Source organism: Brachyhypopomus gauderio, chromosome 7 (assembly GCF_052324685.1).
Source record: "Brachyhypopomus gauderio isolate BG-103 chromosome 7, BGAUD_0.2, whole genome shotgun sequence".
NCBI classification, from domain to species: domain Eukaryota; kingdom Metazoa; phylum Chordata; class Actinopteri; order Gymnotiformes; family Hypopomidae; genus Brachyhypopomus; species Brachyhypopomus gauderio.
In genome coordinates, this window is record NC_135217.1 from 33,453,013 (window position 1) to 33,477,399 (window position 24,387).

Below are 24,387 nucleotides of genomic sequence, written 5' to 3' on the forward strand. Positions count from 1 at the left end.
CTATACAAAAGCTTTCATTAAGTGACTTGACCAAGTGCACATTACAAACTTACTCCATTACTTACTGATAGAATAATTGTAATAGGCATATGAAAAATGCATTCTACCATAATCTATTATAGTATAGGTTCTAAAGATGAAATTCCCCAAAATATTATATATATATATATATATATATATATATATATATATATATACAAACACACACACAGCATTATTTCTAGGTCTTTAGTTAAATAGGTATATTAATATGTGCAGATGTAGTGGACACTATTCTAATATGGTAATATGGTCTTTGATTCTCTTGAGACCACGTCTACGTTCAAATGCGTATTCATTTGTTCATAAGGCTGGTAAGAAGGTCCACAGGGAAGGGGAAGACCACAGTGGAGCTGTTCTCCGTGGCGATCTCCGTCAGCGTCTGTAAGTATCGCAGCTGGAGGGCGGCTGGCGACTCCGACATCACGCATGCCGCGTCCTTCAGGGCGCAGGAGGCCTTCATCTCCCCCTCAGCCGCAATCACCTGCACATACCACACAAGCCACCAGCTATGTGTAGCCGAGGTCTGCACCAGCGGTTACGTTTACACACGCGTGTGATTTTGTTGAATTTGTGCTCAAGTGGTTTTGTGACTACCGGTGCTAGTTTTAATATTTTACATTTAGTTAATAGTTCCCTTGTTTATTTTTATGGTGTCCAGTTCTTCAGCTATTGCTGTTTCAAAGTTTGTTGTAAAATGCAAAATTAATTCATCATTCTACCATATTTACTCATAATATGAATATGTTATTCACCCACTTCCTGCTGCTAAGCCACCAGACAAAAATGTAGGTATTATGGCCAAGTTTGGTTAAGTGTCTTATGAATGGGCAGCTTCACAGGTCAGAGAGAGATCAGGCAGATGGTTCGGATAGCTGCCAGCAGTGGGCGGCATAGAAACACACACTTCTATCTGCCAAAGGCAGAAGGTTCTAGGAGCTGCAAAGCCACGATGATCACATCTCTCACAAACAGGTGGCCTGAAGAGGTTTACACCTCACCCACCTGCACCCAGCCAATCGGGTCGCTGGCCCTCCAGACACAAGGCAAAGCTGCAAAGCCAATCAGTCTAGATTTGGCAGCCTCAGTAGGCATGTCAATCGTGCATAGATTTTTTTGCCAATTGCCACTCTAATTTGCTAACCTCCCCTGCCATACAAAAATGAACATTTATGAAAGTGCTATTAGCACATTCCTTCTCCAAGATACATGACACCAAGCACCACATCAGACTGCTGTCTGTGCTGCAGTAATACTATTCTCCCACCAGGGGGCAGTGCTGCGTTGCTCTGTTGAGATCCCAGACACAGATGGTTGGAGAAAGGACTGGCTGGCTGGGTGTGGCTTCATCACAAACCAGCAAACTCCTGATTGTAAGATGAATATTGTATTTTGTGCCACTCTGTGGCCTGTATTTCATTTTTTATTTAATTAAAATTTTTGTCTTACTGTATTTTTTTACTTACGTACATTTTTGTCATTATTGCATTTTAATGTATTTTGATGTAGTAAATCTTTTGTGCTATGTTGACAGGAACACCCATCCTTCAGTCCTCGTGACCTCTCACCTTCGCACGGGCCTCCCTAGTGGCCTCTGCCTCAGCTGCCATGGCCCGCTGTAATGTCGGGGGCAGTTTAACATCCTTCAGCTCCACCCTCTCCACCTTAATACCCCAGTTCTTTGAGGCGGAGTAGAGTACTTCCTGTCAGACGGAATCATTAAAGAAGGCCATGAACAGGTACTTGAGGCACTTAGATGCACTTTGTTAAAGTTCATGTAGCTCACTTGTACAAGTGTTTATGCCTTTGGTCTTTAAGAGCAAAGCAGCGAGACGTTTGTGGGATACTCCACCTCCATGTGTTCAGCCATTTCCTCACGGTCTCGTAAGATGTCTGCCAAGCTCCTGGTTCCCAGCATGTTTCTGAGGGTGGTTTGCGCCAGCATCTGTGTAGCACAGTTAGCATCCTCCACTTTGGTTATTGACACAGTAGGGTTAAAGACTCTGTAATACACCACTCCATCCACCATGATAGTTACAGAGTCCTTGGTCAACACCTGTACAGAGAAGCATAGGCAAACACCGGATACAAAATTTTAGACTTACGAACTAAAAGAATATCTAAAAACTCTACACGCACAGTCATGATTTACTTACACTTACCCATAGAAGGCACTCTAGGTTTAATTTTGATAATCTACTACTTTGGTAAAGGTTCTTTATCTCATAGAGATACTCAACTCCTGGGGAGGAATATTGAAGGACACTGTCCTCAGATCAACCTTCCGGAAGGTGTCCACGCATGGAAGGATCCAGAATATCCCTTAAAAATGACACAGCAGCACTTCATGAACCTGACATTTGTTTTTACTTTGACTAATATTTGTATTCTTAATAAGGTCGTAACTCACCGGGCCCTTTTGCCCCTCCCCGGAGTCGCCCTAAACGGAAAATAACTGCCCGCTCATACTCCTGGACAATCTTTTCAAGCAGAGTTAAGAGCATAAATGCAAAGTATTAATATATGCATGGGAAATTATTGATATATACATACACTCAGTGTAATTAAAATATATTTCCAAGATGCCTGCATTGTTATATGTTTTAAAGTCATAAAGGCATTTCTGTGGCCCTCAAATTTTCCTTTTATATGCATTGAATATTAAATACAAATGGATATTGTATGGTTTAAGAGAATGGTGCAGGTTTTCTGGTAAATGGACAGGAGAGTAGTTAAATCATTAAAGCAGCATTGTAAGTATTGTGGTCCAGAAAGTTTCAGATTAAAGATTCTTAAAGATTCAGATTAAGATTAAAGATTCAGATTAAAACCTGCTATCAAATGTTTGCAGTGTTCATACCTTCATGCAGCTCCATACAGAGACTGGAAACGTGATGAGGATGAGGAGGAAGGAGAAGGCCGTGAGGAGGAGGCCACAGACACTGCACTGTTTCGTCTGAGCCTCATCTGGCAAAGTGAGTTGAATGAATAATTAATAAATGAATGAAAAATTACTGTTAAAAAGTCTCGCCCCATTAGGAAATCTGCATGGATACCTGACTGAACGTCTTCATTCGCGTCACCAAAGATATCTGTCTCCGTGCTGAGTTTGTTACGATCCCTCTCGGTCATTCTGCACTGCTTCTCCTGTTATGTGGAGGGAATTTTCCGCTTTGTGTATTTCAAACTGTATTTAATTTGGCTCCCACCCTTTTTTCGCACAGACGGTAACAAGGGATTAAATGTGCCATATCACTAAGCAACAATCGCGCCAAATAATTGTGTTCTCCAACTTTTATTTGAAGGTCATTTTGGGTGCTGACTTAAGACATTTCTCATTGGATACCAGTTTTTGTTATCTAACTGTAGGCCTGGAATGTATCCAAATTCATCATTGTGTTGATAGATTACATTTCAGCAGGCATTTAAATAAAGTCAGAGCTCTTTGATAATCCCAACAGGCGATGGTCATAATCAAATAAACACCTTGCTGTGTTGGAGAGAAGTGTTTGGAAAAAGCACATCATAACCCTTCATAACAACATTAGCCATTGCCTAATGAGACAGATACTTGTTAGCCCTTCCAAGTTGTTATTAATCATTCTGAAAAACTGTTTTCACAGTAGTCCATATCCGTAAGTTAAAAGGGTTGTGGAGGGTTACACTGTTTGTGTATAATGGTTGTTTTTGTGTAGTTTTCAGAATAAGGTATGTTTCTTAGATCAGGGGAAAGACCTGTGATAATGCCTGATGCATACAGACATCAGAAACTCTTAGACACACTCACTCACTCGACAATACTATTGTCTGCATACAGTTGTGATCAAATTTATTCAACCCCCACTGAAATAAAGTGTTTTGGCCAGTTTGACATTGATTTTGATCATTTCAGTCATCTTATTTACAATTATATCAAAGAGGCACTTATAAATTAGACAAACATAACATAATATTTATGATGGAATAACCACAAATGTCTTTACTGTGCTCACATCATTATCAGTTTTATTCAACCCCCTAGTGACATTATTTTTTAGTACTTAGTACAACATCCTTTTCCAGTTATGACAGCTTTCAAGCGTGAAGCATAGCTTGACACAAGTGTCTTGCAGCGACCTATGGGTATCTTAGCCCATTCTTCATGGGCAAAAGCCTCCAGTTCAGTCACATTCTTAGGCTTGCGCACTGCAACTGCCTTCTTTAGGTCCCACCAGAGGTTCTCAATTGGATTTAAGTCTGGTGATTGCGATGGCCACTCTAGAATGTTCCAGCCTTTCATGTTCAACCATGCTCTAGTGGACTTGGATGTGTGCTTCGGATCATTGTCCTGTTGGAAGGTCCTACGTCTCCCAAGCCGCAGGTTTGTGACTGACTCCATCACATTTTCCTCCAAGATCTCCTGGTACTGAAGGGAATTCATGGTACCCTGCACACGTTGAAGCTTTCCTGTACCATTAGAAGCAAAACAGCCCCAAAGCATAATTGACCCCCCGCCATGCTTCACAGTAGGCAAGGTGTTCTTTTGTTCATAAGCCTGGTTCTTCCTTCTCCAAACATAGCGCTGGTCCATTGTCCCAAACAGTTCTAATTTAGTTTCATCTGACCACAGTTCACTGTCCCAAAACCTTTGTGGCTTGTCCACATGACTTTTGGCATACTGCAGTCGACTTTTCTTGTTCTTTGGAGTCAGCAAGGGGGTGCGTCTGGGCGTTCTGGCATGGAGGTCTTCGTTATGCAGTGCGCGCCTTATTGTCTGAGCTGAAACTTCAGTGCCCACATCTGACAGGTCTTTTTTCAGTTCCTTAGCAGTCACGCGGGGATTTTTCTCCACATTACGCTTCAGGTAGCGCACAGCAGTCGCAGTCAGGATCTTCTTTCTGCCACGACCAGGTAACGTTTCCACTGTGCCCTTTAACTTGAACTTGCGAATGATACTTCTGATAGTGTCTCTTGGAATATTTAACAACTTCGCAATCTTTTTATATCCATTGCCATTCTTGTGAAGAGCAATAACTTCTTCTCTTGTCTTCTGGGACCATTCTCTTGCCTTCACCATGCTTGGAAACACACCAGTAGATGTCTAGAAGGAGCTGAGTATCACAGTCCTTTTAAATCTGCCTAATTGGTGCTTATCATGCTTGATTGCTGCTCGTTGACATCCACAGATGTTTTCAATACCTGATGGAAAACACTGGAATGAACCTCTGTTCTTAGGAGTGGTAGTCGTAAAGGGGTTGAATAATTGTGTCAATGAAGAAATCACAAAAAGGCCATTTAATACTTTATGACAAAAAAAATTGATGCTATCTTAGTTGCATTTAGTTCTTTAACAAGTCCTTGTAAGATTTCATTATGAACACAATTACAAATGTGCACTGAATTCCATAAAACCCTTCGCAGCATTGGGGGTTGAATTAATTTGATCACAACTGTACTTTTACAATTTTGTCATGCAGAGGGCCATCAGCTGCTTCCTAGCTCTAGATCACCAGACCACTGCCCACCAGATGTCATTTGGCTGGTGAACTGCACCGTAGTAACACTGACTAAGTAATGGTACAGTTACTGGTGTTGAGCTGGTGCGAGTTTATGCATAGCAGTTTTGTTGAGAGTGAGCTGGCCTCAAAATTCATCCAGTCACAGAGGTTTCAGTGGTCAGAGCAAGGCTAACACATATTCCCCCCTCTCACCTCACCTAGTGTGTCTTTATCAAATACTGTGTACTTTGCAGTGGACCTATGGAAAGAATACTGAAGAAAATTCATGTTAATTTATTCATGTTATTCAGTAGTGTGGAGGTTTTTCATCCCATGACAAATCTCATTTTGTGACAACAGATTAACTTAAATTGAGTCTCTCGTTAAAATTTTCCTCTGATGTATACAAGCTCATTATATCTGCGTGTGAATGAACTGTTTTTAACAACTCTAGTTCTCTTGACTTTAGGAACGCTATCAGTGGGCTCGGATAAGAACTGCTCAATGTTGGAGGTTGCTATAATCAGCCTTTTTCTTTCTGGTGTTTCGAATATGGCAACAGCAAAGAAGTTTGTCTTTTCTCCTCAGAAAAAAAGTTTAAGTTCACATCACACAGACAGTGTGTCGACAGTGTGGAACACTAGCGGTGTGGTTAAAGCAGCGCTGTATTTCGGTAAAACATCCGAATAATCGGTCTTTCATCCGAATAATCCAGTGTTGATTTATCACTTTAGCGACCACCATTAAGCGCTCGTCCCGCGGATGCATATATTAAATTGAGTCTCTCCTTTAATTACTCCTCTGATGTATTAAACAAGCTAATAATATCTGCGTGTGACTGAACTGTTTGCAGTTTAACAATCAAGTTCCCTTGAATTTAAGACGCAGCGATTTGCTTTACAAAATGTCATGTGAAAAAATAGGGCTTTAGAATATATAAGCTAGCTAACATGATTTTAGTTAATACAGAGTTAGGATAATCGTCAGCTTTTTGAGCAAGAAAAATAGGTCGTGGTAGCTAATTGTGGCACAGTAGGCTAATCTGCTGGGAAATCAGTGTAAGTAAATCAAATCGTGAGATGGTTTGAAACGCAGAGCATGAAACTCTCTAATATAATATCTTCATGAAATTCTCTCTAATATATCTTCATGCAGCCAGGCTGTCAGTGAAGAAAAGCTGAACTAGAACACGAGAACCAGTAGAATGAGAGGCCATGAAACCCAACACGTTTGAGTGTGTTTCTAATTCACTCTGTATAAACATTTGGTTAATTTTTTAAATCTTATTTTACAGCTTTATTACAAAAAAAACATTTATTAGTTGAATTTGTTAGTTTTTTCAACAAATTAGTTGGAATATGTCGTCATTCAAGGTAATTCAAGGTCATTCTGCTGTCCACACACCTTTCACCATGCTGTCAGGCCCTTTCACCATTAGGTATAACTGTCATATAGCTGCACGTTTTAACTTGAACATCTCGCTTGCGTGTTCGTAATTTGATCGGACTTTGTTTATTCTTCGGTGGGTAACAGTTTTGTGAGAAGCTTGTGTTAGGCGCACTTAGCGTTATTCGAGTCAGCCTGCTGATAAAGTCTTGCAAACACCTGCTTGAGAGTTGGGAAACTGCTGCTAGTTCGCGTCCGTGTCAGGCGCCCTCTACTGGAAGGTATTGGTAGTTTAAGGTGTTTAAGGAGTTATTTGTGTACGCTCTAGTAGCAATGGTTTACGCATAAGCAGTACATTGTATGCATTCCTTCGTTAAGAGCTTAATAACCTGACAAGCTCAGGTGTCATACAAAATACAAAAATCAAAACTATGTTTTGTCCATCATTTGAAAAACCTGTAAATTCGTAGATATGCCTTATTGCATCTTTGTGTGCATTCTGGTGGACACATTCTGACACGTGTACACAAGAAACACGCTGCTCTGCTTGAAATGTTTTGAATTATGTGATTTTGGTTTCTCCATATAAGAATATTTTTGAATATTGTGAACTTTTAAAGGTCCTGATCCCTTCATATGGTGTTCGCTCTAATGCACAAAGTTCTGTTTGTTCTTTCTCTTACTAAGGAAAAGTATGGTGAGATGGACACTGTCACTGTCGGTTGTTCCTACATGCTTGTTGGATTTTTGAAACTTTCCTAAACATTACTCTCCTCTCCACACCTTCTTGCCTCTCGTCCTCATGACGTCACTGCTGGATTATCCTTATGATCTCCTTCCCTGGTGGATGTCAAGAACGAGACAGAGTTGGCACTGAACCAGTCACTGCTCTGCTGTTTCCCCCTGAGGGTGGTGCTGGGTGTGGGTGTTGTGTTGGAGCCCTGCTCTACCGCTGTGCTTCACCCTCATGGTGCACAACGAAGTGCTTTTTGTTTTGCCAAAATATTTGAGAACAACTTTGTCAAACGAGTTTACTCTGCCTGCCCAGATCTCCTGAGTCTGTGCTTGTTGTGGTGTTGTACCGGTGTACTAAAAATGTATCCATCATTCAACTCATCGCTCATCATCACTGGCATCTCTGCCTAACATGCTCTACAACATTTAAACATCCCAAGACCACTTTTGGGATTTTGTTATTGTCACAGTTGTACACTAGAGGGCAGTGTTATTTGTTATTCTACCACATAACTTCTTGCCTGGAAATGTGTGTGCATATGGGTGGTGCTATAGGGTCAATGGATATCATGGCCCTTAAGTAAGATAAGACCACGTCTGGTACTGTACAAACCAAAACCCTAATCCTGACACAATCACATGCACCTATAAATGAACACTTAACATCAAATGTTATTTACAGACCAATCAAACCACTGGCAAACTACTGGCAGACTGCAGACTCTCTTTAGAAGGTTTAAGAAGTAAAATGTTGATTTGAAAGAGTCTGAGAGTTAAAAACACTGCTGCGTGTGCACGGATCACAGCTTTCCTCTCAACTCTCTTAATGTGCTACCGTCACCTGTCCGTCTCCTTTTGACTTCCGTCCTGTTTTTTGTTTGCCGTCTGTCTCATGTTTCTGTGTCTCTCCGTTTCCCTGCTGTCTCTCCGTTTCCCTGCTGGGGCGTATCTTGCTTGCTTGCACTCTTGTCCTAGATAAAACAGTCAAGGATAGTAAACAGCAATGCTGAATAGCACATTTTGCAATAGTCTGATAGAGACTTGATTATTGCAGAAGGATTATACTGCACAGAACACAGCACAATAACAAACATCTTGTAGTTTGTAAGGTATTACTACTGCAATATTACAATTCTGTTTTGTGAGTACATGAGAAAAAGAAACGGAGTGTTACAATAAGATGCTGCAAGATTTCTGTAGTGCACCCTATTATATTTCTGCAATAATCTGTAATACATTCACCACCCTGTTATAGTTCAGCAAATGGACTGAGTTAATCAGTGATTCCCCTGTGTTTCCATTCTTCAGAATCAACCACGTTTCAGTCATACAAAGAACATGAACTTTATACAGACATACTAATTGCACACATGATCTTTACCAGTACCACCTATTTGCTGTTTAACAAGTCTACTATTAACGTTAATGTAGTATGCAGCTATAGCTCTATAACTATAAATACAGCTAGCTTTCTGAAATGGCATATACCTGAAAGAGGGGCTCACCCTGGGCACTGGCTTCTTTCAGATATCTCATTATATATATTATGTCCCTATTATTGAACTAATTTCAATAATAATAGCAATTTACAGTGCACCATAGCAGTGGAGACGGCTAAATCTAGGATGGGTTTAAGGGCCTGACTTGACTGTCAAGGGCCCTAAAAAGGCTGCAGTGGTGCAGTGGGGGGCCCATTGTGATGTCATGCAGCCCAAAATTCCTGCAGCTAAGGAAGTGTGTGAAGTGCAGTGAGAGAACATCACATAATCCCAGCCTGGCACTGCCCATACTGTGTGTGCAGGTGGGCTTTACTCAGACTGGACGCAGTTGTCATTACTGGTCTGGTCCTCATCAGTCTGGTTTTTTGTGGGCAGCAACATGTGTTTCCAGGAAACCCTCTTAATCCAGGATTTCTTATTTAATGAGACAGGAATGGAGACATATGCATACCGATCAATACTGGTGATAAAGTTGCTTTTTACAGGTGAGAGAAGGTATGCATGAATACACTTTGAGCTCCTCTGAAATAGGAAAAAAAAGCAGAAAGCATGCGTTTGCATAAGAATGGGGAAAGAGGTATTTGTTTTGTAACTTAGCCCAGAGGTGTCTTGCCTCAGTTGATCTGTGTTAGGAAACTACAGTTGAATCCTAACTGTTTTTCTTCTAGCAAGACGAAGCAACTAGTAACTTATTTTAGTGAACGAAAATGATGGATATTTATATCTTACTCATACCAGTTCCCTGAGGCTTCACTGCATGGTCCTGAGTGGAGAGATAACTCATGTGACCTGATTGGTCTTGATGTCCTGTCCAGGAAATCTAGTTAGGTGATATCTAGCTTCCTGCCTGGCTGCATGCACAGTAGGCCAGTCCAAGATCTTAGCTAGAGTTTACACAGCATGTAACAACAACCAGGGGATTTTAGTGTTGTTAAAGGGGAAAAGTTAAGATACATGTGTGTGTATGTGTGTGTGTGTGTGTGTGTGTGTGTGTGTGAAGCTTTGATCCGCTGTTCTGACCTTCAGATGCTCCAGAGCTATTTCTCATCAACAGGATGAACATAGCAAGGTTTGGCCTCCACACCTTGCATAGCAGGCTGTACCTAATCCTCCAGGTTGGTCTGAGGCAGGCATTTTCCCAGGCTGGAATACGCAGCATGTTCGGGTGGAAGACTGCGGGCGAAGGCGTGTTGACAGTCTGTGGAGTGATGAGCTATGGGCGTGGCACCGAGGAATGCCATGAAACATCACGCACTGCTCCAAGCTCGAGTCGGGCTTGGGCGCCGCCAGTGATCGGCACACGTTAGCTGGTAATCGGGTGCCTTTCTCGCTCTCGGGCCCTGGGTTTTGCTCTTTCTGCTCCCTTTCTCTCTGAGGAAAAGTGCCGGCCTGTTTGCTTGCCGCCCTGATGCCCAGGCGGTCCCGCCCCGATGCCCAGGGGGTCCCATGTAGATGTGCCAGCTCTAGGACGGGCCCGGGCCCGGGCCGCTCCATTCCTCTGCCAACTGCTGCAGCTGCTAAACGCTGGCACAAGCAAATGTTTTGCTTTCTGGTGATTTTGATGGTGTGATATAGAGATAATCTTGTACTGCAGTGTGATGTCAAGTAACTGTCAGTTTTTGAAGTATTGAGAATATTTGGGTTTTTTTTTGGGGGGGGGGGGGGGGGGGGGCGCTGCCTTCATAATTGGGGGGGGGGGGGGGTGTCATGGGGGTAAATGCATGTGGTGTAAAATTTCCTCCTATCTGCTCTACTGTGGGGCCTCAGCTCAACTTAGTGGAGGCTGATGTGTGTGGCCAGCATGCTGAGGAGCTAAGGCCCAAGATCTACTAGGGGAGAATGTTTAGGAATAGGCCGTTCTCCCTGTATATCTCCCTGAATCTTATACTATCTAAATGATTTAACAGTATAACCAAATGTTTATACAGGGTGAATTAGAAACACACTCAAACGTGTTGGGTTTCATGGCCTCTCATTCTACTGGTTCTCATGTTCTATTTCAGCTTTTCTTCACTGACAGTCTATTACATTTTGGACAGTTTGCTTTTCATAACTAGGTGCCTCAACTTAACGGTCACAAGGTGATTCCCCTTTTCTTTTGTGGTAGTCAATCAAGGTTGCTGTTAGATTTTAAATGTTAGATGCTGTTAAGTGAATATGCACAATTTTCTGATAAGGATGCAATCGATATACACCGTTTCTGTCTCTGACTATTTAACATATTTACTTCTTATAAAATATAGTGGTTGTAGAGGCTTTGTAGTGCTTTGTAAAATGAAAGTTTTTGCATCTTTCTTTCCCCAATAAGGTTTCATAATCTCTGCCACTGTTAGCCCTGTATGTGGAAACTCTTACGCTACAAACCTCAGCTTCCACAGGTCACAATGAAGGACCCTCACAATAGCAAAATTGAAACATTTGTGTAAAAGAGGAGGAGAAGAAGAAGTTGCAACACAGACCCAGAGAATCCCCGATAAATTGCTCTGTGCTGGCCCCTCTAACAGTGCTGCTCACACACAGGACTTGGGCTGAAGTGACCAACGATCATGCAACGCTTTGTCATGAGACTTGTGCTGGTGGTGGTTCTGATGTGTCTGGCCGTGAGCGAAGCTCGCCGGCTGGGTCGCTGTGAGGTCATCCGCAACTTCAAGCAGCAGGGCCTGGACGGCTATGAGGGCTTCAAACTGGGCAACTGTGGGTAGAACTCCGGTTTCTCTCATCACGTGTCCACATTAGCTCACTCTTTCTTTCAGCACACTGTGTGTGTATGTATGTATGCATGTGGTTTATGTTGTACATTTTCTCTTCTCTGTTATTCTCTCCGGTATGACTGCTATAGATGTATGCATGGCCTTCTGGGAAAGCAAGTGGAAGACCCATAAGGTACGTAGCAGCAGCAGTGAGGTCGGCAAGGACTATGGGATCTTCCAGATCAACAGCTTCAAGTGGTGTGATGATGGCACCGCGGGTGGAAAGAACCTGTGTCAAATGCCTTGTGGAGGTAATTAAGATTTCGGCAGCTAAAGTTTATCACAGTCCATATATTAAAGGGTCTGCTTACCAAGTGCACTGAGTGTAATGGATACAGGTTGAAGTTAAGATGATTGAGCTCATCAGAGTTCACATTACACTTAATTTACTGGAATTTGTTAAAATGGTGTTTGGAGTATGTAAACAAATGCAAATGTTGTCCTTTTGTAAGATCTGCTAAAGGATGATCTCAAGGCTTCAGTTGACTGTTTAAAGCTTATTGTCAAAAGAGAAGGACTAAAGTCATGGTACGTGTGCTCTATTACAATGAATTTACTATTATCATTTTTATATAGGTGTGTAAAAAATGAAATCTTATTCTAGTTCCACATATCCAGATACTGGAATAATGATCCTCACACATTATCTTTTCAACATTAGACTTGTATATACTGTGTTGTGTAAACTGTGTGCAGTTCTAAAATGTGATGTTATTCTTTTGATCTGAGTATCAGAAACATGGCTGATGTGGTGTTTTCTTGCAGGGAGACCTGGGATAAGTACTGTAATGGCAGGAAGATGTCTCGCTGGGAGAAAGGTTGTGATCTGAAGAAAAAGAATGCTGAAGACTTCAGCCAATGAAAGCCAGAAGCAGCAAACTGCTAGAACATTCTGAGCTTACAAAAATCATTAGTTTGAAGACATAAGTGCATTTGTGAAATATTGTAGTACAGTGCCATGCGATGCTGTAACTGTTTTGTGAGCTTTTATGGCGGCTTGTGTTCTTTCATGCTGATTCTTATGAAATAAGCTTGTTTGAGGTGAGTTTTAATAAAGCATTTTCACTTCTATCATAACTCCTCGGTGTGGATACTCTTCATAATTCTTGTTGTGAAATCCATGTGTTCATTTAAAATACCCATTAGAACACAGGTAGAGCAAAAAAAAACCTTATTCTAACAGAACATAGTAGCAACTATGTTTAAACTGCAGTTCCAGTATTCTCATTTTAAGTTCATGTTTCCATCAATCGTTCAGTCTTCACTGAGTGTCAAGAGAATCGTGTCTCAGGGCTGTTTATGCCTCACATATTTAACAGGCTCCTATCTTTAAATAGGGCAAGATTTGGGGTGCGTTTCCCAAAACGTTCGTAACTCTTAAGTACTTCGTAGCCTCGTACTTACGAATATTCTTAAATTTACGAGTGTTTCCCGAAACTCTTCGTAACTTACGTCGTTCTTATAGTCGTTCGTAAGTTAAGAATATCCGGACCCATTCGTAACTCACTAAGTACTTCTTAACTCGATCACGTGCAGTTCTACCTCAAAAAGGACAGAGGCGCTAATTTCATTCGCGCAGGTTTTAAGCACGGCGTTACATTTGCGTTAATGTGTATAATTAGCCTAGTAGCCTATTTTCTTTTAAAGTAATTACATCGCATATACCACATTAAGTGTCAACAAAAATCAAATGTACTACTTTGAATTATTTAGCATTAGTTGATATGTTCCCAATATTTAATCAAATCTCTCCGTTCATCATCGTGCAGTTAGCATTTCAGACTTTCACAATTAATGTCTTCTTTGCAATGAAATTGGTACAAGTTGTCCTATTAAGCTTATTTTAACTTAACCAATAAGATGGATTGATTAATCGGTAGCACATATAAGTAACTTGGATTAAGGCTAGCAAGTGTGCTTGTGTGATGAACATGGCAGCTCTTCAAAGAGTAGGCCTATTGGCTTTGAATAGAAAACATAATTTAAGAAGACAACGTAATCCACGAAGCCATGTAGTTCGCCTGAATGCAGAATTTTGCCCTTAGTCCCACGATGCAGTTACTGGCAGCCCTCCGATTTTATGCCACAGGTGAGTTTCTGCAGACTGTTGGTGATGCCCATGGACTAAGCAAAGCTGACCTATATCTAAATGTGTGCATGTTGTTACTAAAGCATCGCTTCGTCATGCAGCAATATATAATAAGGACTATACTGTATATATAATTTCTTAGGACTAGGGATGCATTACATGAAACCAAAATTGGTTTTCATGCAATTGTAAACAATTGGAGTTGTTGGTGCAGTGGACAGCACCTCCCATCCTCTTGAGCCCGATCTACATCTGCCGTAAAGGCTTCTCTGCTTTGAATATACAAGTAATATGCAACCACCAAGGCCTCTTTGTGGACATTGTAGCCAAGTGGCCTGGGAGCACTCATGACTCCTTCACCTGGGCCAATTCTGGAGTGCGTCAGATGACTAGGACGGTGCATTTGATGGTGGACATGCTGACAGTTTGAATCCACTCTGAAGCTATATAGATAGATAGATAGGTCTTTATTGATCCCTTTGGGAGGTTCCCCTCAGGGAAATTGAAATATATACTCCTGTATCAAATCCCCTGGTATCCCTTCAGTAGCTGTGGGGCCCAGTATCCCCGGTGCCTTCTCCTCCCCAACAATAAGGGCACTTGTGGATATTTGACCTCCACCAGTCTTAACCCTTTTCCTTTCTGAGTTCTGTCCCCTTATTTTTGACTTGACTACAGAAGTCATGCCACATGCTTGATCTCTTAATTCCACTACATGCACTGATATTCTTGGCAATATCGTCCCATTTTTGTTTTGTTTTCTACATTTGAGGAACTTCCTCGAGCTATTGAAAAGAAAACAGTATACTTTTGTTTTTGGCTCAATTCACTTGACATAAAGTTTCCTTTTCTCTGCTTGTTTGCTATGGTTTTGAATAACGTGTGAAAGGTTAATTGTGTGCCCTATTTATAGCCTTGATAAAAGCCTACAATCGGTCAGAATTGCAAAGGTAATAATTTATGTTCTACTCATTTTTTTCTTATACTTGAAATTTAAACACTTATAAGTTGTTAGTTTTAATGATTGCCATTTTGCCAATGATACTTTTGCGTCGTAATAATGAAAACATGTATGTAAATCAGTGGTTCTGTTTTCGACTAGCGGAGGTTTTCCAGTGCAGATGCAGAGGTGGAGTAAACTAAGAACTACTTGGAACTGTTCATATTTTATTTCAGCTTTTCTTCACTGACAGTCTATTACACTTTGGACAGTTTGCTTTTCATAACTAGGTGCCTCAACTTAACGGTCACAAGGTGATTCCCCTTTTCTTTTGTGGTAGTCAGTCAAGGTTGCTGTTAGATTTTAAATGTTGGGTGCTGTTAAGTGAATATGCACAATTCTCTGATAAGGATGCAATCGATGTACACCGTTTCTGTCTCTGACTATTTAACATATTTACTTCTTATAAAATATAGTGGTTGTAGAGGCTTTGTAGTGCTTTGTAAAATGAAAGTTTTTGCATCTTTCTTTCCTCAATAAGGTTTCATAATCTCTGCCACTGTTAGCCCTGTATGTGGAAACTCTTACGCTACAAACCTCAGCTTCCACAGGTCACCCTGAAGGACCCTCACAATAGCAAAATTGAAACGGTCAACATTTATGTAAAAGAGGAGGAGAAGAAGAAGTTGCAACACAGACCCAGAGAATCCCCGATAAATTGCTCTGTGCTGGCCCCTCTAACAGTGCTGCTCACACACAGGACTTGGGCTGAAGTGACCGACGATCATGCAACGCTTTGTCATGAGACTTGTGCTGGTGGTGGTTCTGATGTGTCTGGCCGTGAGCGAAGCTCGCCGGCTGGGTCGCTGTGAGGTCGTCCGCAACTTCAAGCAGCAGGGCCTGGACGGCTATGAGGGCTTCAAACTGGGCAACTGTGGGTAGAACTCCGGTTTCTCTCATCACTTGTCCACATTAGCTCACTCTTTCTTTCAGCACACTGTGTGTGTATGTATGTATGCATGTGGTTTATGTTGTATATTTTCTCTTCTCTGTTATTCTCTCCGGTATGACTGCTATAGATGTATGCATGGCCTTCTGGGAAAGCAAGTGGAAGACCCATAAGGTACGTAGCAGCAGCAGTGAGGTCGGCAAGGACTATGGGATCTTCCAGATCAACAGCTTCAAGTGGTGTGATGATGGCACCGCGGGTGGAAAGAACATGTGTCAAATGCCTTGTGGAGGTAATTGAGATTTCAGCAGCTAAACTTTATCACAGTTCATATACTAAAGGGTCTGCTTGCCCAGCGCACTGAGTGTAATGGATACAGCCTGAAGTTAAGATGATTGAGCTCATCAGAGTTCACATTACACTTAATTTGCTGGAATTTGTTAAAATGGTGTTTGGAGTATGTAAACAAATGCAAATGTTGTCCTTTTGTAAGATCTGCTAAAGGATGATCTCAAGGCTTCAGTTGACTGTTTAAAGCTCATTGTCAAAAGAGAGGGACTACAGTCATGGTACGTCTTCACTATTACAATGAATTTACTATTATCATTTTTATATAGGTGTGTAAAAAATGAAATCTTATTCTAGTTCCACATATCCAAATACTGGAATAATGATCCTCACACATTGTCTTTTCAACATTAGACTTGTATATACTGTGTTGTGTAAACTGTGTGCAGTTCTAAAATGCATGTTATTCTTTTGATCTGAGTATCAGAAACATGGCTGATGTGGTGTTTTCTTGCAGGGAGACCTGGGATAAGTACTGTAATGGCAGGAAGATGTCTCGCTGGGAGAAAGGTTGTGATCTGAAGAAGAAGAATGCTGAAGACTTCAGCCAATGAAAGCCAGAAGCAGCAAACTGCTAGAACGTTCTGAGCTTACAAAAATCATTAGTTTGAAGACATAAGTGCATTTCTGAAATATTGTAGTACAGTGCCATGCGATGCTGTAACTGTTTTGTGAGCTTTTATGGCGGCTTGTGTTCATTTGTGCTGATTCTTATGAAATAAGCTTGTTTGAGGTGAGTTTTAATAAAGCATTTTCACTTCTATCATAACTCCTCAGTGTGGATACTCTTCATAATTCTTGTTGTGAAATCCATGTGTTCATTTAAAATACCCATTAGAACACAGTTAGAGCAAAAAAAACCTTATTCTAACAGAACATAGTAGCAACTATGTTTAAACTGCAGTTCCAATATTCTCATTTTAAGTTCATGTTTCCATTAATCGTTCAATCTTCACTGAGTGCCAAGAGAATCGTGTCTCAGGGCTGTTTATGCCTCACATATTTAATAGGCTCCTATCTTTAAATAGGGCAAGATTTGTTCATTTAATTTAATTTTCTCCTGAGCCTTCACAGTCATGATTGCAGCCTCATCTGTAATTATGACTCTGCGTGACAGTGAAATGGAGGACTGATTCGTTTAATTCAGTATGTAATTAGCAGTGTATTTTTGTCTGTGCAGTAACTGGAGAACAGCCTGACACACAAATGCCATCAGCGCAGATGGAAATTCTGAAGTGAGGGGGACCAAGCTGTACAATATATACGTTTATGCTTGTAGATGCTAGATTTCGGATGGGGTCAATATAAATCTGGAGGGGACATGTCCCCCCCCGTCCCCAGTGCCATCTGCGCCCCTGACAAATGCAAGACCCACTTTTCTGCCAATATTATGACTTTTTTCTCAAAGTATATTCAAGATATATTTAGCACTAAGGCAGATTTCTATGGAAATTCAATTCTGGCAGAAAATTTAAGATTGTATCTAATTGCCATGTATTTGTATTTATCTATATAAATTGTAAAGATAAATGGTAAGTTATAACTATTGCTAATATGTAAAAGCATATTTATTGTAACCTAAATCCAGTTGCATAGACATACAATATAATTTTTAATGCACTGCTTTTATTTTATTGTGATAACATATTAATAACGTGTATGAACACCAGCAGTCCCAACAGCCGTCTTTACTCTCTCCATTACTGTATTCACAATGGGAGATAGTGAGATATATAATATCATATTAAAGCCAAACCATCAGACATCACAACTATCCAGATATTTAATGACGTAACTGTATCCCCCCCACACACACACACACGAAAAAAATATATATTTTAAAAGTCTTTCAGGTCAACCACACAGAGTACATCCACACTCTTAGAAACAAAAAACACAATGCATTAACCTCTATTTACAATCATAGTATTAACAGACCATTTAAATAGGTACATTTGTGTTATGGATTTTTTGTCTATTTAATATGATAGGTGTTTGAAATTGCACAAATCTTTGCCAGTTTTCATACGCTGTTTTCTAAAATGGTTGAAATATGTACTGCAGTGAACAGATGTTACTAACTTCTTGATGAAACAGGCATACATGCATTTACTATAGTGATTGGTATGAGATTGTCAGAACTGGCAACAGATCATAGAAAAATATTTGTTTGTTTAGTCTGCCTGTACGTTTCCCACGAGTGCTCGTAAGCTCAGAGATCCAGCCACATCCACTGTAGCCTCACCCACTGCCCAAAAGGCCTGCAAACCCACTGCCCAAAAGGCCTGTCCTCTCTAACCGATGCGCATCGTTTGAAGTTGGTGTCAGTGCCTGAAGCCTCAATGCCAAGATACAAAAATCCATTTTAGCAGCAACACAACGGAGTTTGTGCCCTGCACCGCCTGCTAGTCTAAAACTGCCACCTATTTTGTGGAGTGAGACAGCACTGCATTCTTTTTTACCCTTAGAAAACTGCTCAATTTATTTATTTGGTTGCCATCTTTATTTCATGTGAGTTGGGACTTTCTTTTCATGTGAGTTCCATTCACACTCATCTTAATTAACAGTAATTTAATCGGTCTCTGCGTTCAGTGCCAATTACTGCTAGACCTCCCTCTGCAGTCAACTGTTCCCTCTTATCATTCTCTCTGACGGAGAGATGGAGAGATGGAGAGAAGGACGAGTGAAGAGGCTGAAAGACTGTGAGCACTACTAGGGCAAGGCTACTGAGCATCACCACGGATCAAATAACTGGTGAGAGGCGTTTCTGGGCAGCGGTGCGAAGGCCACAGAGAGATATCACAGGATTGTGAAAAATACCACAACGCTGACAGCGAGATGCACATTGCACTGTCATCATAGACCACAACTTACAGCTTGACAAACGAGTGTGAAACGTCCCAGGCGTCGCTTGCGGGAGGTTGTGACGTCCTTCTACACTTCCATTGCGCTGTCGGATTTTGGTGTGTTGGAGATCCAGAGCGTTGACTGGTTCACACTTGTTTTGGTCCGCGATTTTCTAAGCAAAATAAGAAACTATTTGATGCTACGTATCGATTTTATTATTTCTTTGTTTTGTTTGTTTCTTTTTCTGTGGCCCGATTTACTTAGACTGAGGCCCTGGTGTCTGCTGGTTGTTGAGCCTGCCAACCCTGCAGATAAATGTCTGATTTTTCTAATCTTCTAGTAGAGCTCTGCAGGATTGGAGCACAGCATGTGATGGAGCTTTAATTGGACAGCCCTAGTATAAAGTGCCCACTAGGTTATTACATTACAAACCATGTATGGACAACTTTCCAGCTTGGCAACAAGATGAATAGTTGATCAGACACGAAATATAAATCCAGTTGCCACTTTGATTCCCTCCTATTATAATAGGCTACTGACAACTGGGAGTGGCAGCTTGAGAAGAGACTCATATCATCTCAGAAATGAGGGTGTTTATGCCGAGGAGTTGAACACGCGCCAGGAAGCCTTTTACTGCTCAGTCTCGGCCCAGTTAGTGCTAGTGATTAAATGCATTGTCTGAGTATCGCCAGTCTGGCTGAGTGATCGGAAATATGTTATAAAGACATCGCTGCGCGAGAGTGGGGGCTTAATAAACATAATGAACTGCACAAATAAAGCACTCCGTAATGCCGTGCCAAGCGCGGGGTTAAGGGGGGCTGAACCGTGCTGCGTCCGTCGGCGGAAGGGAGGAGGAGGGTAACGGCTTACTTCAGCATTTCAGTCTGCCTAATTTCCTCTGGACACTGATGAGCAGTGAAGTGGAGTTATATTGTTCATGTACATTGCCAGTGCGGTGTAATACAACGGCCCTCGCGCAGTTACAGTGACTAATAACGTGACAGAAGCTGCCTGCCACAATGTTATATGCATCCGGTAACCATAATACTTCCCGGAACGTTGCAATTATTACTGAGCAAGCAGGGTTCCGGTGCACACACACAAACGAACGGATCCTATCTCAGGCCAAAACTGAAGCTCCCGTCTCAGGTGTGTATCAGCTCCTGATTGGCCAGGAAGTGGCGCGGATTCCATTAGCATCTGCTTTACACTTGAGCTACCGGCACCTTAGCGCTACACTAATTGCCCTATCTACCACCGAGTGTGTGCAATCAGTTGAGCAAACGAAGCGTGCGGTCGTGTGTGTGTGTGTGTGTGTGTGTGTTATCACCTCTTGCTTAACATCTGGAAGCAGCAGGTTCCTGATGCAACGATGATCAGCAGAAGCACAGGAATAGTGGGGATGATTACATAAATCAGCAGCGTGCCTACAAAGTCAGAAAATATGATTACACTCTAATGTCTGAGACGACTGGCTTATTTTATTCTAGGTTGCTGCTTTGATTGATATTACTTGAGGGTCCTGCCACCATGATATGAAGGCTTTCTTCCTCGTTAACCGCAGGGGTTTTGCTGTTGTCTTCATGCTCTTCTGAAATATCTGGGGATCCTGAGAAGTCCAGTAATAACTGTAAATATGCACACGTATGTGGACATGGAGATGTTCGATTGTCCATCTGTTTACCTGCATCGCGGCCCCCAGGCCTGTCTCCGTGTTCCTTCACCAGGTGGCTCTCTGCATTACCAATAGCAAGAACATTTAACACCAACATGACCCACATAAGTGTGAGTGCACATGCATAGCTGTATAACGTCAATATGTGTTAATGTGTGTTAATGTGTGTTATTTTAGGATTACTTTAGTGTGTGTTATTTTAGTTTATGTTACTTTTGTGTGTGTTATTTTAGTGTGTGTTACTTTAGTGTGTGTTACTTTTGTGTGTTATTTTAGTGCGTGTTACTTTAGAGCATGTTACTTTAGAGCATGTTACTTTAGTGTGTGTTACTTTAGTGTGTGTTATTTTAGTGTGTGTTATTTTACTGTGTGTTGCTGTACCTGGCTCATACTTGCAGATGAAATTGTGTTTCATGTTGCACCTGTCGTCGTTCCACTGATACAGGTATGGCCCACCCAGGCCGTGGAGGGCGGTGGGCTGGTGGTACATCACAACACACGCCTCCCCTCCGCATGACGGCTCATCGTAATACCAGTTCCTGTGATGGATGGGAGGGTCCTCATGATTACGGCAGTGAAACAACACATACAGGTAAAGCGCTGCTCTCCACGTACACGCACGGCGACTGGGCCGGTCTCACGCGCACCTGAACTCCGACACGCTCCCGTCTGTCCACTTGTACAGGTCTGGGCAGGAGGCAAAGCTGCCGTGCTCCTGGGGACTCTCATCGTTGGCGCGCGTCAGCCCGATCCAGAAGTCCCCGTCGGCGATGCTGGGGCCGCCTCCCCTGACTCCCCCCGTGGCCGAGTTGCTGAGTTCCCGCAGCAGCCGCTCGATGTGTCGTTGTTCTGCCGCACTCTCCACGCTCAGCAGCAAGCCGCCGTCAACCTCGCACGCCCGCTGGGCCTCCCAGAAGGCCACGCGGCTCGTCACGTCCCTGAAATACGCGATCTTGTAGCAGGGGTGTTCTGGCCCACCCTGACACACCGTCTGACCTGTAGAGAGTCCAAGCAGTCGGAATAACAGGAGAATCCAGCGTTTGTCAATGTAATGTGATTTTGATAGAATGCATGATAGATAACCATAGACAGTTATTTCAACACATTTGATTATGAAAGTGCAAACAAATAATAATACAAAAAAACTGTTTACACAGAAATGTATAATGGAAACTCAAGATTAAGTAAATTTACAAATTGTTTACGTTTTATAGTTTTGTAGAATACTTTAATGAATTCTTTAATCAAATGCATTTTTCAAAATTAATCTGTACAGTTAATTCCTTCTAAGATGGATCATCATCTTCAGAGCGGATCAATTACGGTAATGCGTTACTCATCAACTGATTATGCCAACTGAAAACTGCTGGAATATTACTTTAATTCAAAGTAGACTTGCCCAACATGTCACTTCATTATTGCTATTTCATTATTGGAGTTTTGCACTACTGATATCACAGAAGGTTGTAATATGTGACTGAGCCCTAAAACAAATCTTGATTGTTTCATTGTTGAGTTATGAGAGAATCCCAATCAGTTTGACATGTTCCATGTGAGGGTTCTGTGGGCCTGACGAAAAATCAATAGTTTATAAATAATTTTAAGGTAATGCAAGATGTTTTTACTCGTTTTTTACCCATGGGACATCATGCACATCTGGAACACAGTGTACCATACACAGCTGTGTAACCATAGTGCTCTATGTACACTGAGGTGCCGTTGGTGTTATTACAAACTGTAACAGCTACACCAACAACTAAAACAATATCAAACATGTATCTATATGCTTATTCGTACAAAAGTGCCAAAGGACGTGTTAATGTGGTATGGATTGTTGTAAACATTGCTATCAATACACCAATGTATAGATTATTGTAGACATTGCTATCAGTACTCTAATGTGTAGATTATTGTAGTTGTTGCTATGAATACACTAATGTGTGGATTACTGTAGACATTGATATAAAGTAGAACAGCTAGGACACGTGTGTCCTGCGTTATGTCTGCAAGTTTGTTCGGACTTCCATCCACAGACATTCAGGTTTTGCAATCTATTATCTAACTAACCAGGCATCCATCTTGTTACCATAACCTCTTACTGATCCTGCTGGATTTCAGACACTCCAGAGGATCACACTGTTTCCATCTCGAACTACTAAAACATGTAGATGCAATCAGTAGCTCTGCAATCGCTCTAAATGACTTCATCCTACTTTACCAGGATTGGAGCGATACGTTTCAGGCAGCTGGAAAAACAGGAGAATACAAGCACAAAAGGCAATAGTGCACGGCTGTAAACCAGTCAAACCAGTCAGGAACCTGTAAACCAGTCAGATCCATCTCCTAAAGCCGAGGATATGGTGGTACGCTCAGGGAATAGAATGATAACTTTGATTAAAAGTCTAATAATAACATTAGCTCCCTGCCTGGGAGGTACTTTAAATAATTGCCTGGTCCAGTTCTGCAATATCATCACTTTAAGTCCAGTAATGGGGCAGGGATAACCGCACAGATTTGGACTCAGCGTTTTCCTGATCTGCCTACTCTTTTATCTTTCTGAGCCCCTTCCTCTGGGATCTGGTCATGTCCACACTGCTCGCGTCTGCGGTCTGCATTGTGAGTTCTGAACCGTGTCTTATCTTTCTACCCCACTGACTTCTGTTCAGGGCAAAAAATCCCCCCTCCCTCTGTTCTGGTATATTTCATTGTCTTAGACATACTGCCCAGCTCTCTTCTGTCACCTCCGCCATTAGTCCAATTCTGTTTGTGAGTATAGAAAAAAAGAAACAGGAGTTGGATTATTAAATAAAAGTACATTTTAAAAAGAAAAGGAAGTTAAAATTAGGTACATTTTCAAAATGCAAAATAAAACAACTGCAAAGTTAAATCCAGTGCATCCGATAAAAAAGTATGGATAAAAATCAGTTGAGCACTGTGGCTGATATCAGCTATTTTACACTAATATTAGTGTAATAGAAGTTCGCGCGCACCACTTCGTCCATCAGTAAGTTTTATATATCAGTATATTTCAGCGGAGACAAACCGGTAATGCAGTTTTTATTTATTTCTATTTGTAAAACAGGACTTTACAAACCATATTTTAATTAGATAATCTACGTTTCAGCAGCTGATGCAAAGACATGAACTATGACATATTAACTGTCTACCTTGTAGGTATAATCTTCACCTCAATAGATATGATGAAATAAGCAAATAATAAGAAATATTGCAGTTGCAATTTTCGTTTAATCAGTTTCTTAAGTTTTCAAAATCTGTAAACTTACCGCTCAGAATTCGTTCGCCATGGCTAACTGTGAACGGGATAGTAAAGCCCCAAAGGGTCCAGAACACTATCGAATCCGCGCGCATCCTCCTCGTGCGGTGGTTTCGGGGAGATTATTATGAAGTAAAGCGCGCAAAGTGCTTTTGTTAGAAAAACGCCCTTTCCACCGTTTATTGGCAGCCTCTTTTGCTCTCCGTTTTTGCGGCTGACATGATCTACTTGCCAGACCCCACTGGACGTGAAAAGACACGGGGACCTGTCTCTGTCATCACGCGCACTGTGGCACAGCCTTAAGTGATGCGAATCAAGCAGCCGCGCGAGCGCGCACGGCGGTTCCACTCTAATGATCTCTTCCTCGAGAAGAGTGCCA

General features: G+C 41.6%; 4 protein-coding genes across 4 annotated transcripts; 2 read left to right on the forward strand and 2 right to left on the reverse strand.

The window, feature by feature from the left end:
• Positions 1 to 248: 248 nt before the first annotated feature.
• On the reverse strand, positions 249 to 3,363 carry LOC143519712 (stomatin). Its single transcript, XM_077013429.1, has 8 exons — positions 3,096 to 3,363; positions 2,900 to 3,006; positions 2,450 to 2,519; positions 2,280 to 2,361; position 2,215; positions 1,892 to 2,095; positions 1,608 to 1,742; positions 249 to 523 (listed from the first exon to the last, which is right to left on the reverse strand). Exons 1-8 carry the CDS (start codon positions 3,169 to 3,171, stop codon positions 335 to 337), a joined length of 864 nt encoding a protein of 287 aa, XP_076869544.1. The 5' UTR covers positions 3,172 to 3,363; the 3' UTR covers positions 249 to 334.
• An 8,257-nt stretch (positions 3,364 to 11,620) lies between these two features.
• LOC143519711 (lysozyme C-like) lies at positions 11,621 to 12,963 on the forward strand. Its single transcript, XM_077013428.1, has 4 exons — positions 11,621 to 11,830; positions 11,976 to 12,137; positions 12,339 to 12,414; positions 12,652 to 12,963. The coding sequence occupies exons 1-4, from the start codon at positions 11,683 to 11,685 to the stop codon at positions 12,746 to 12,748; spliced, it is 483 nt and encodes a 160-aa protein (XP_076869543.1). The 5' UTR covers positions 11,621 to 11,682; the 3' UTR covers positions 12,749 to 12,963.
• A 2,650-nt stretch (positions 12,964 to 15,613) lies between these two features.
• LOC143518297 (lysozyme C-like) lies at positions 15,614 to 16,981 on the forward strand. Its single transcript, XM_077010742.1, has 4 exons — positions 15,614 to 15,849; positions 15,995 to 16,156; positions 16,358 to 16,433; positions 16,670 to 16,981. Exons 1-4 carry the CDS (start codon positions 15,702 to 15,704, stop codon positions 16,764 to 16,766), a joined length of 483 nt encoding a protein of 160 aa, XP_076866857.1. The 5' UTR covers positions 15,614 to 15,701; the 3' UTR covers positions 16,767 to 16,981.
• An 865-nt stretch (positions 16,982 to 17,846) lies between these two features.
• Positions 17,847 to 24,369, reverse strand: chodl (chondrolectin). Its single transcript, XM_077010743.1, has 7 exons — positions 24,019 to 24,369; positions 21,382 to 21,730; positions 21,116 to 21,273; positions 20,744 to 20,794; positions 20,573 to 20,668; positions 20,390 to 20,486; positions 17,847 to 19,231 (listed from the first exon to the last, which is right to left on the reverse strand). The coding sequence occupies exons 1-7, from the start codon at positions 24,101 to 24,103 to the stop codon at positions 19,147 to 19,149; spliced, it is 921 nt and encodes a 306-aa protein (XP_076866858.1). The 5' UTR covers positions 24,104 to 24,369; the 3' UTR covers positions 17,847 to 19,146.
• Between the last annotated feature and the right edge of the window lie 18 nt (positions 24,370 to 24,387).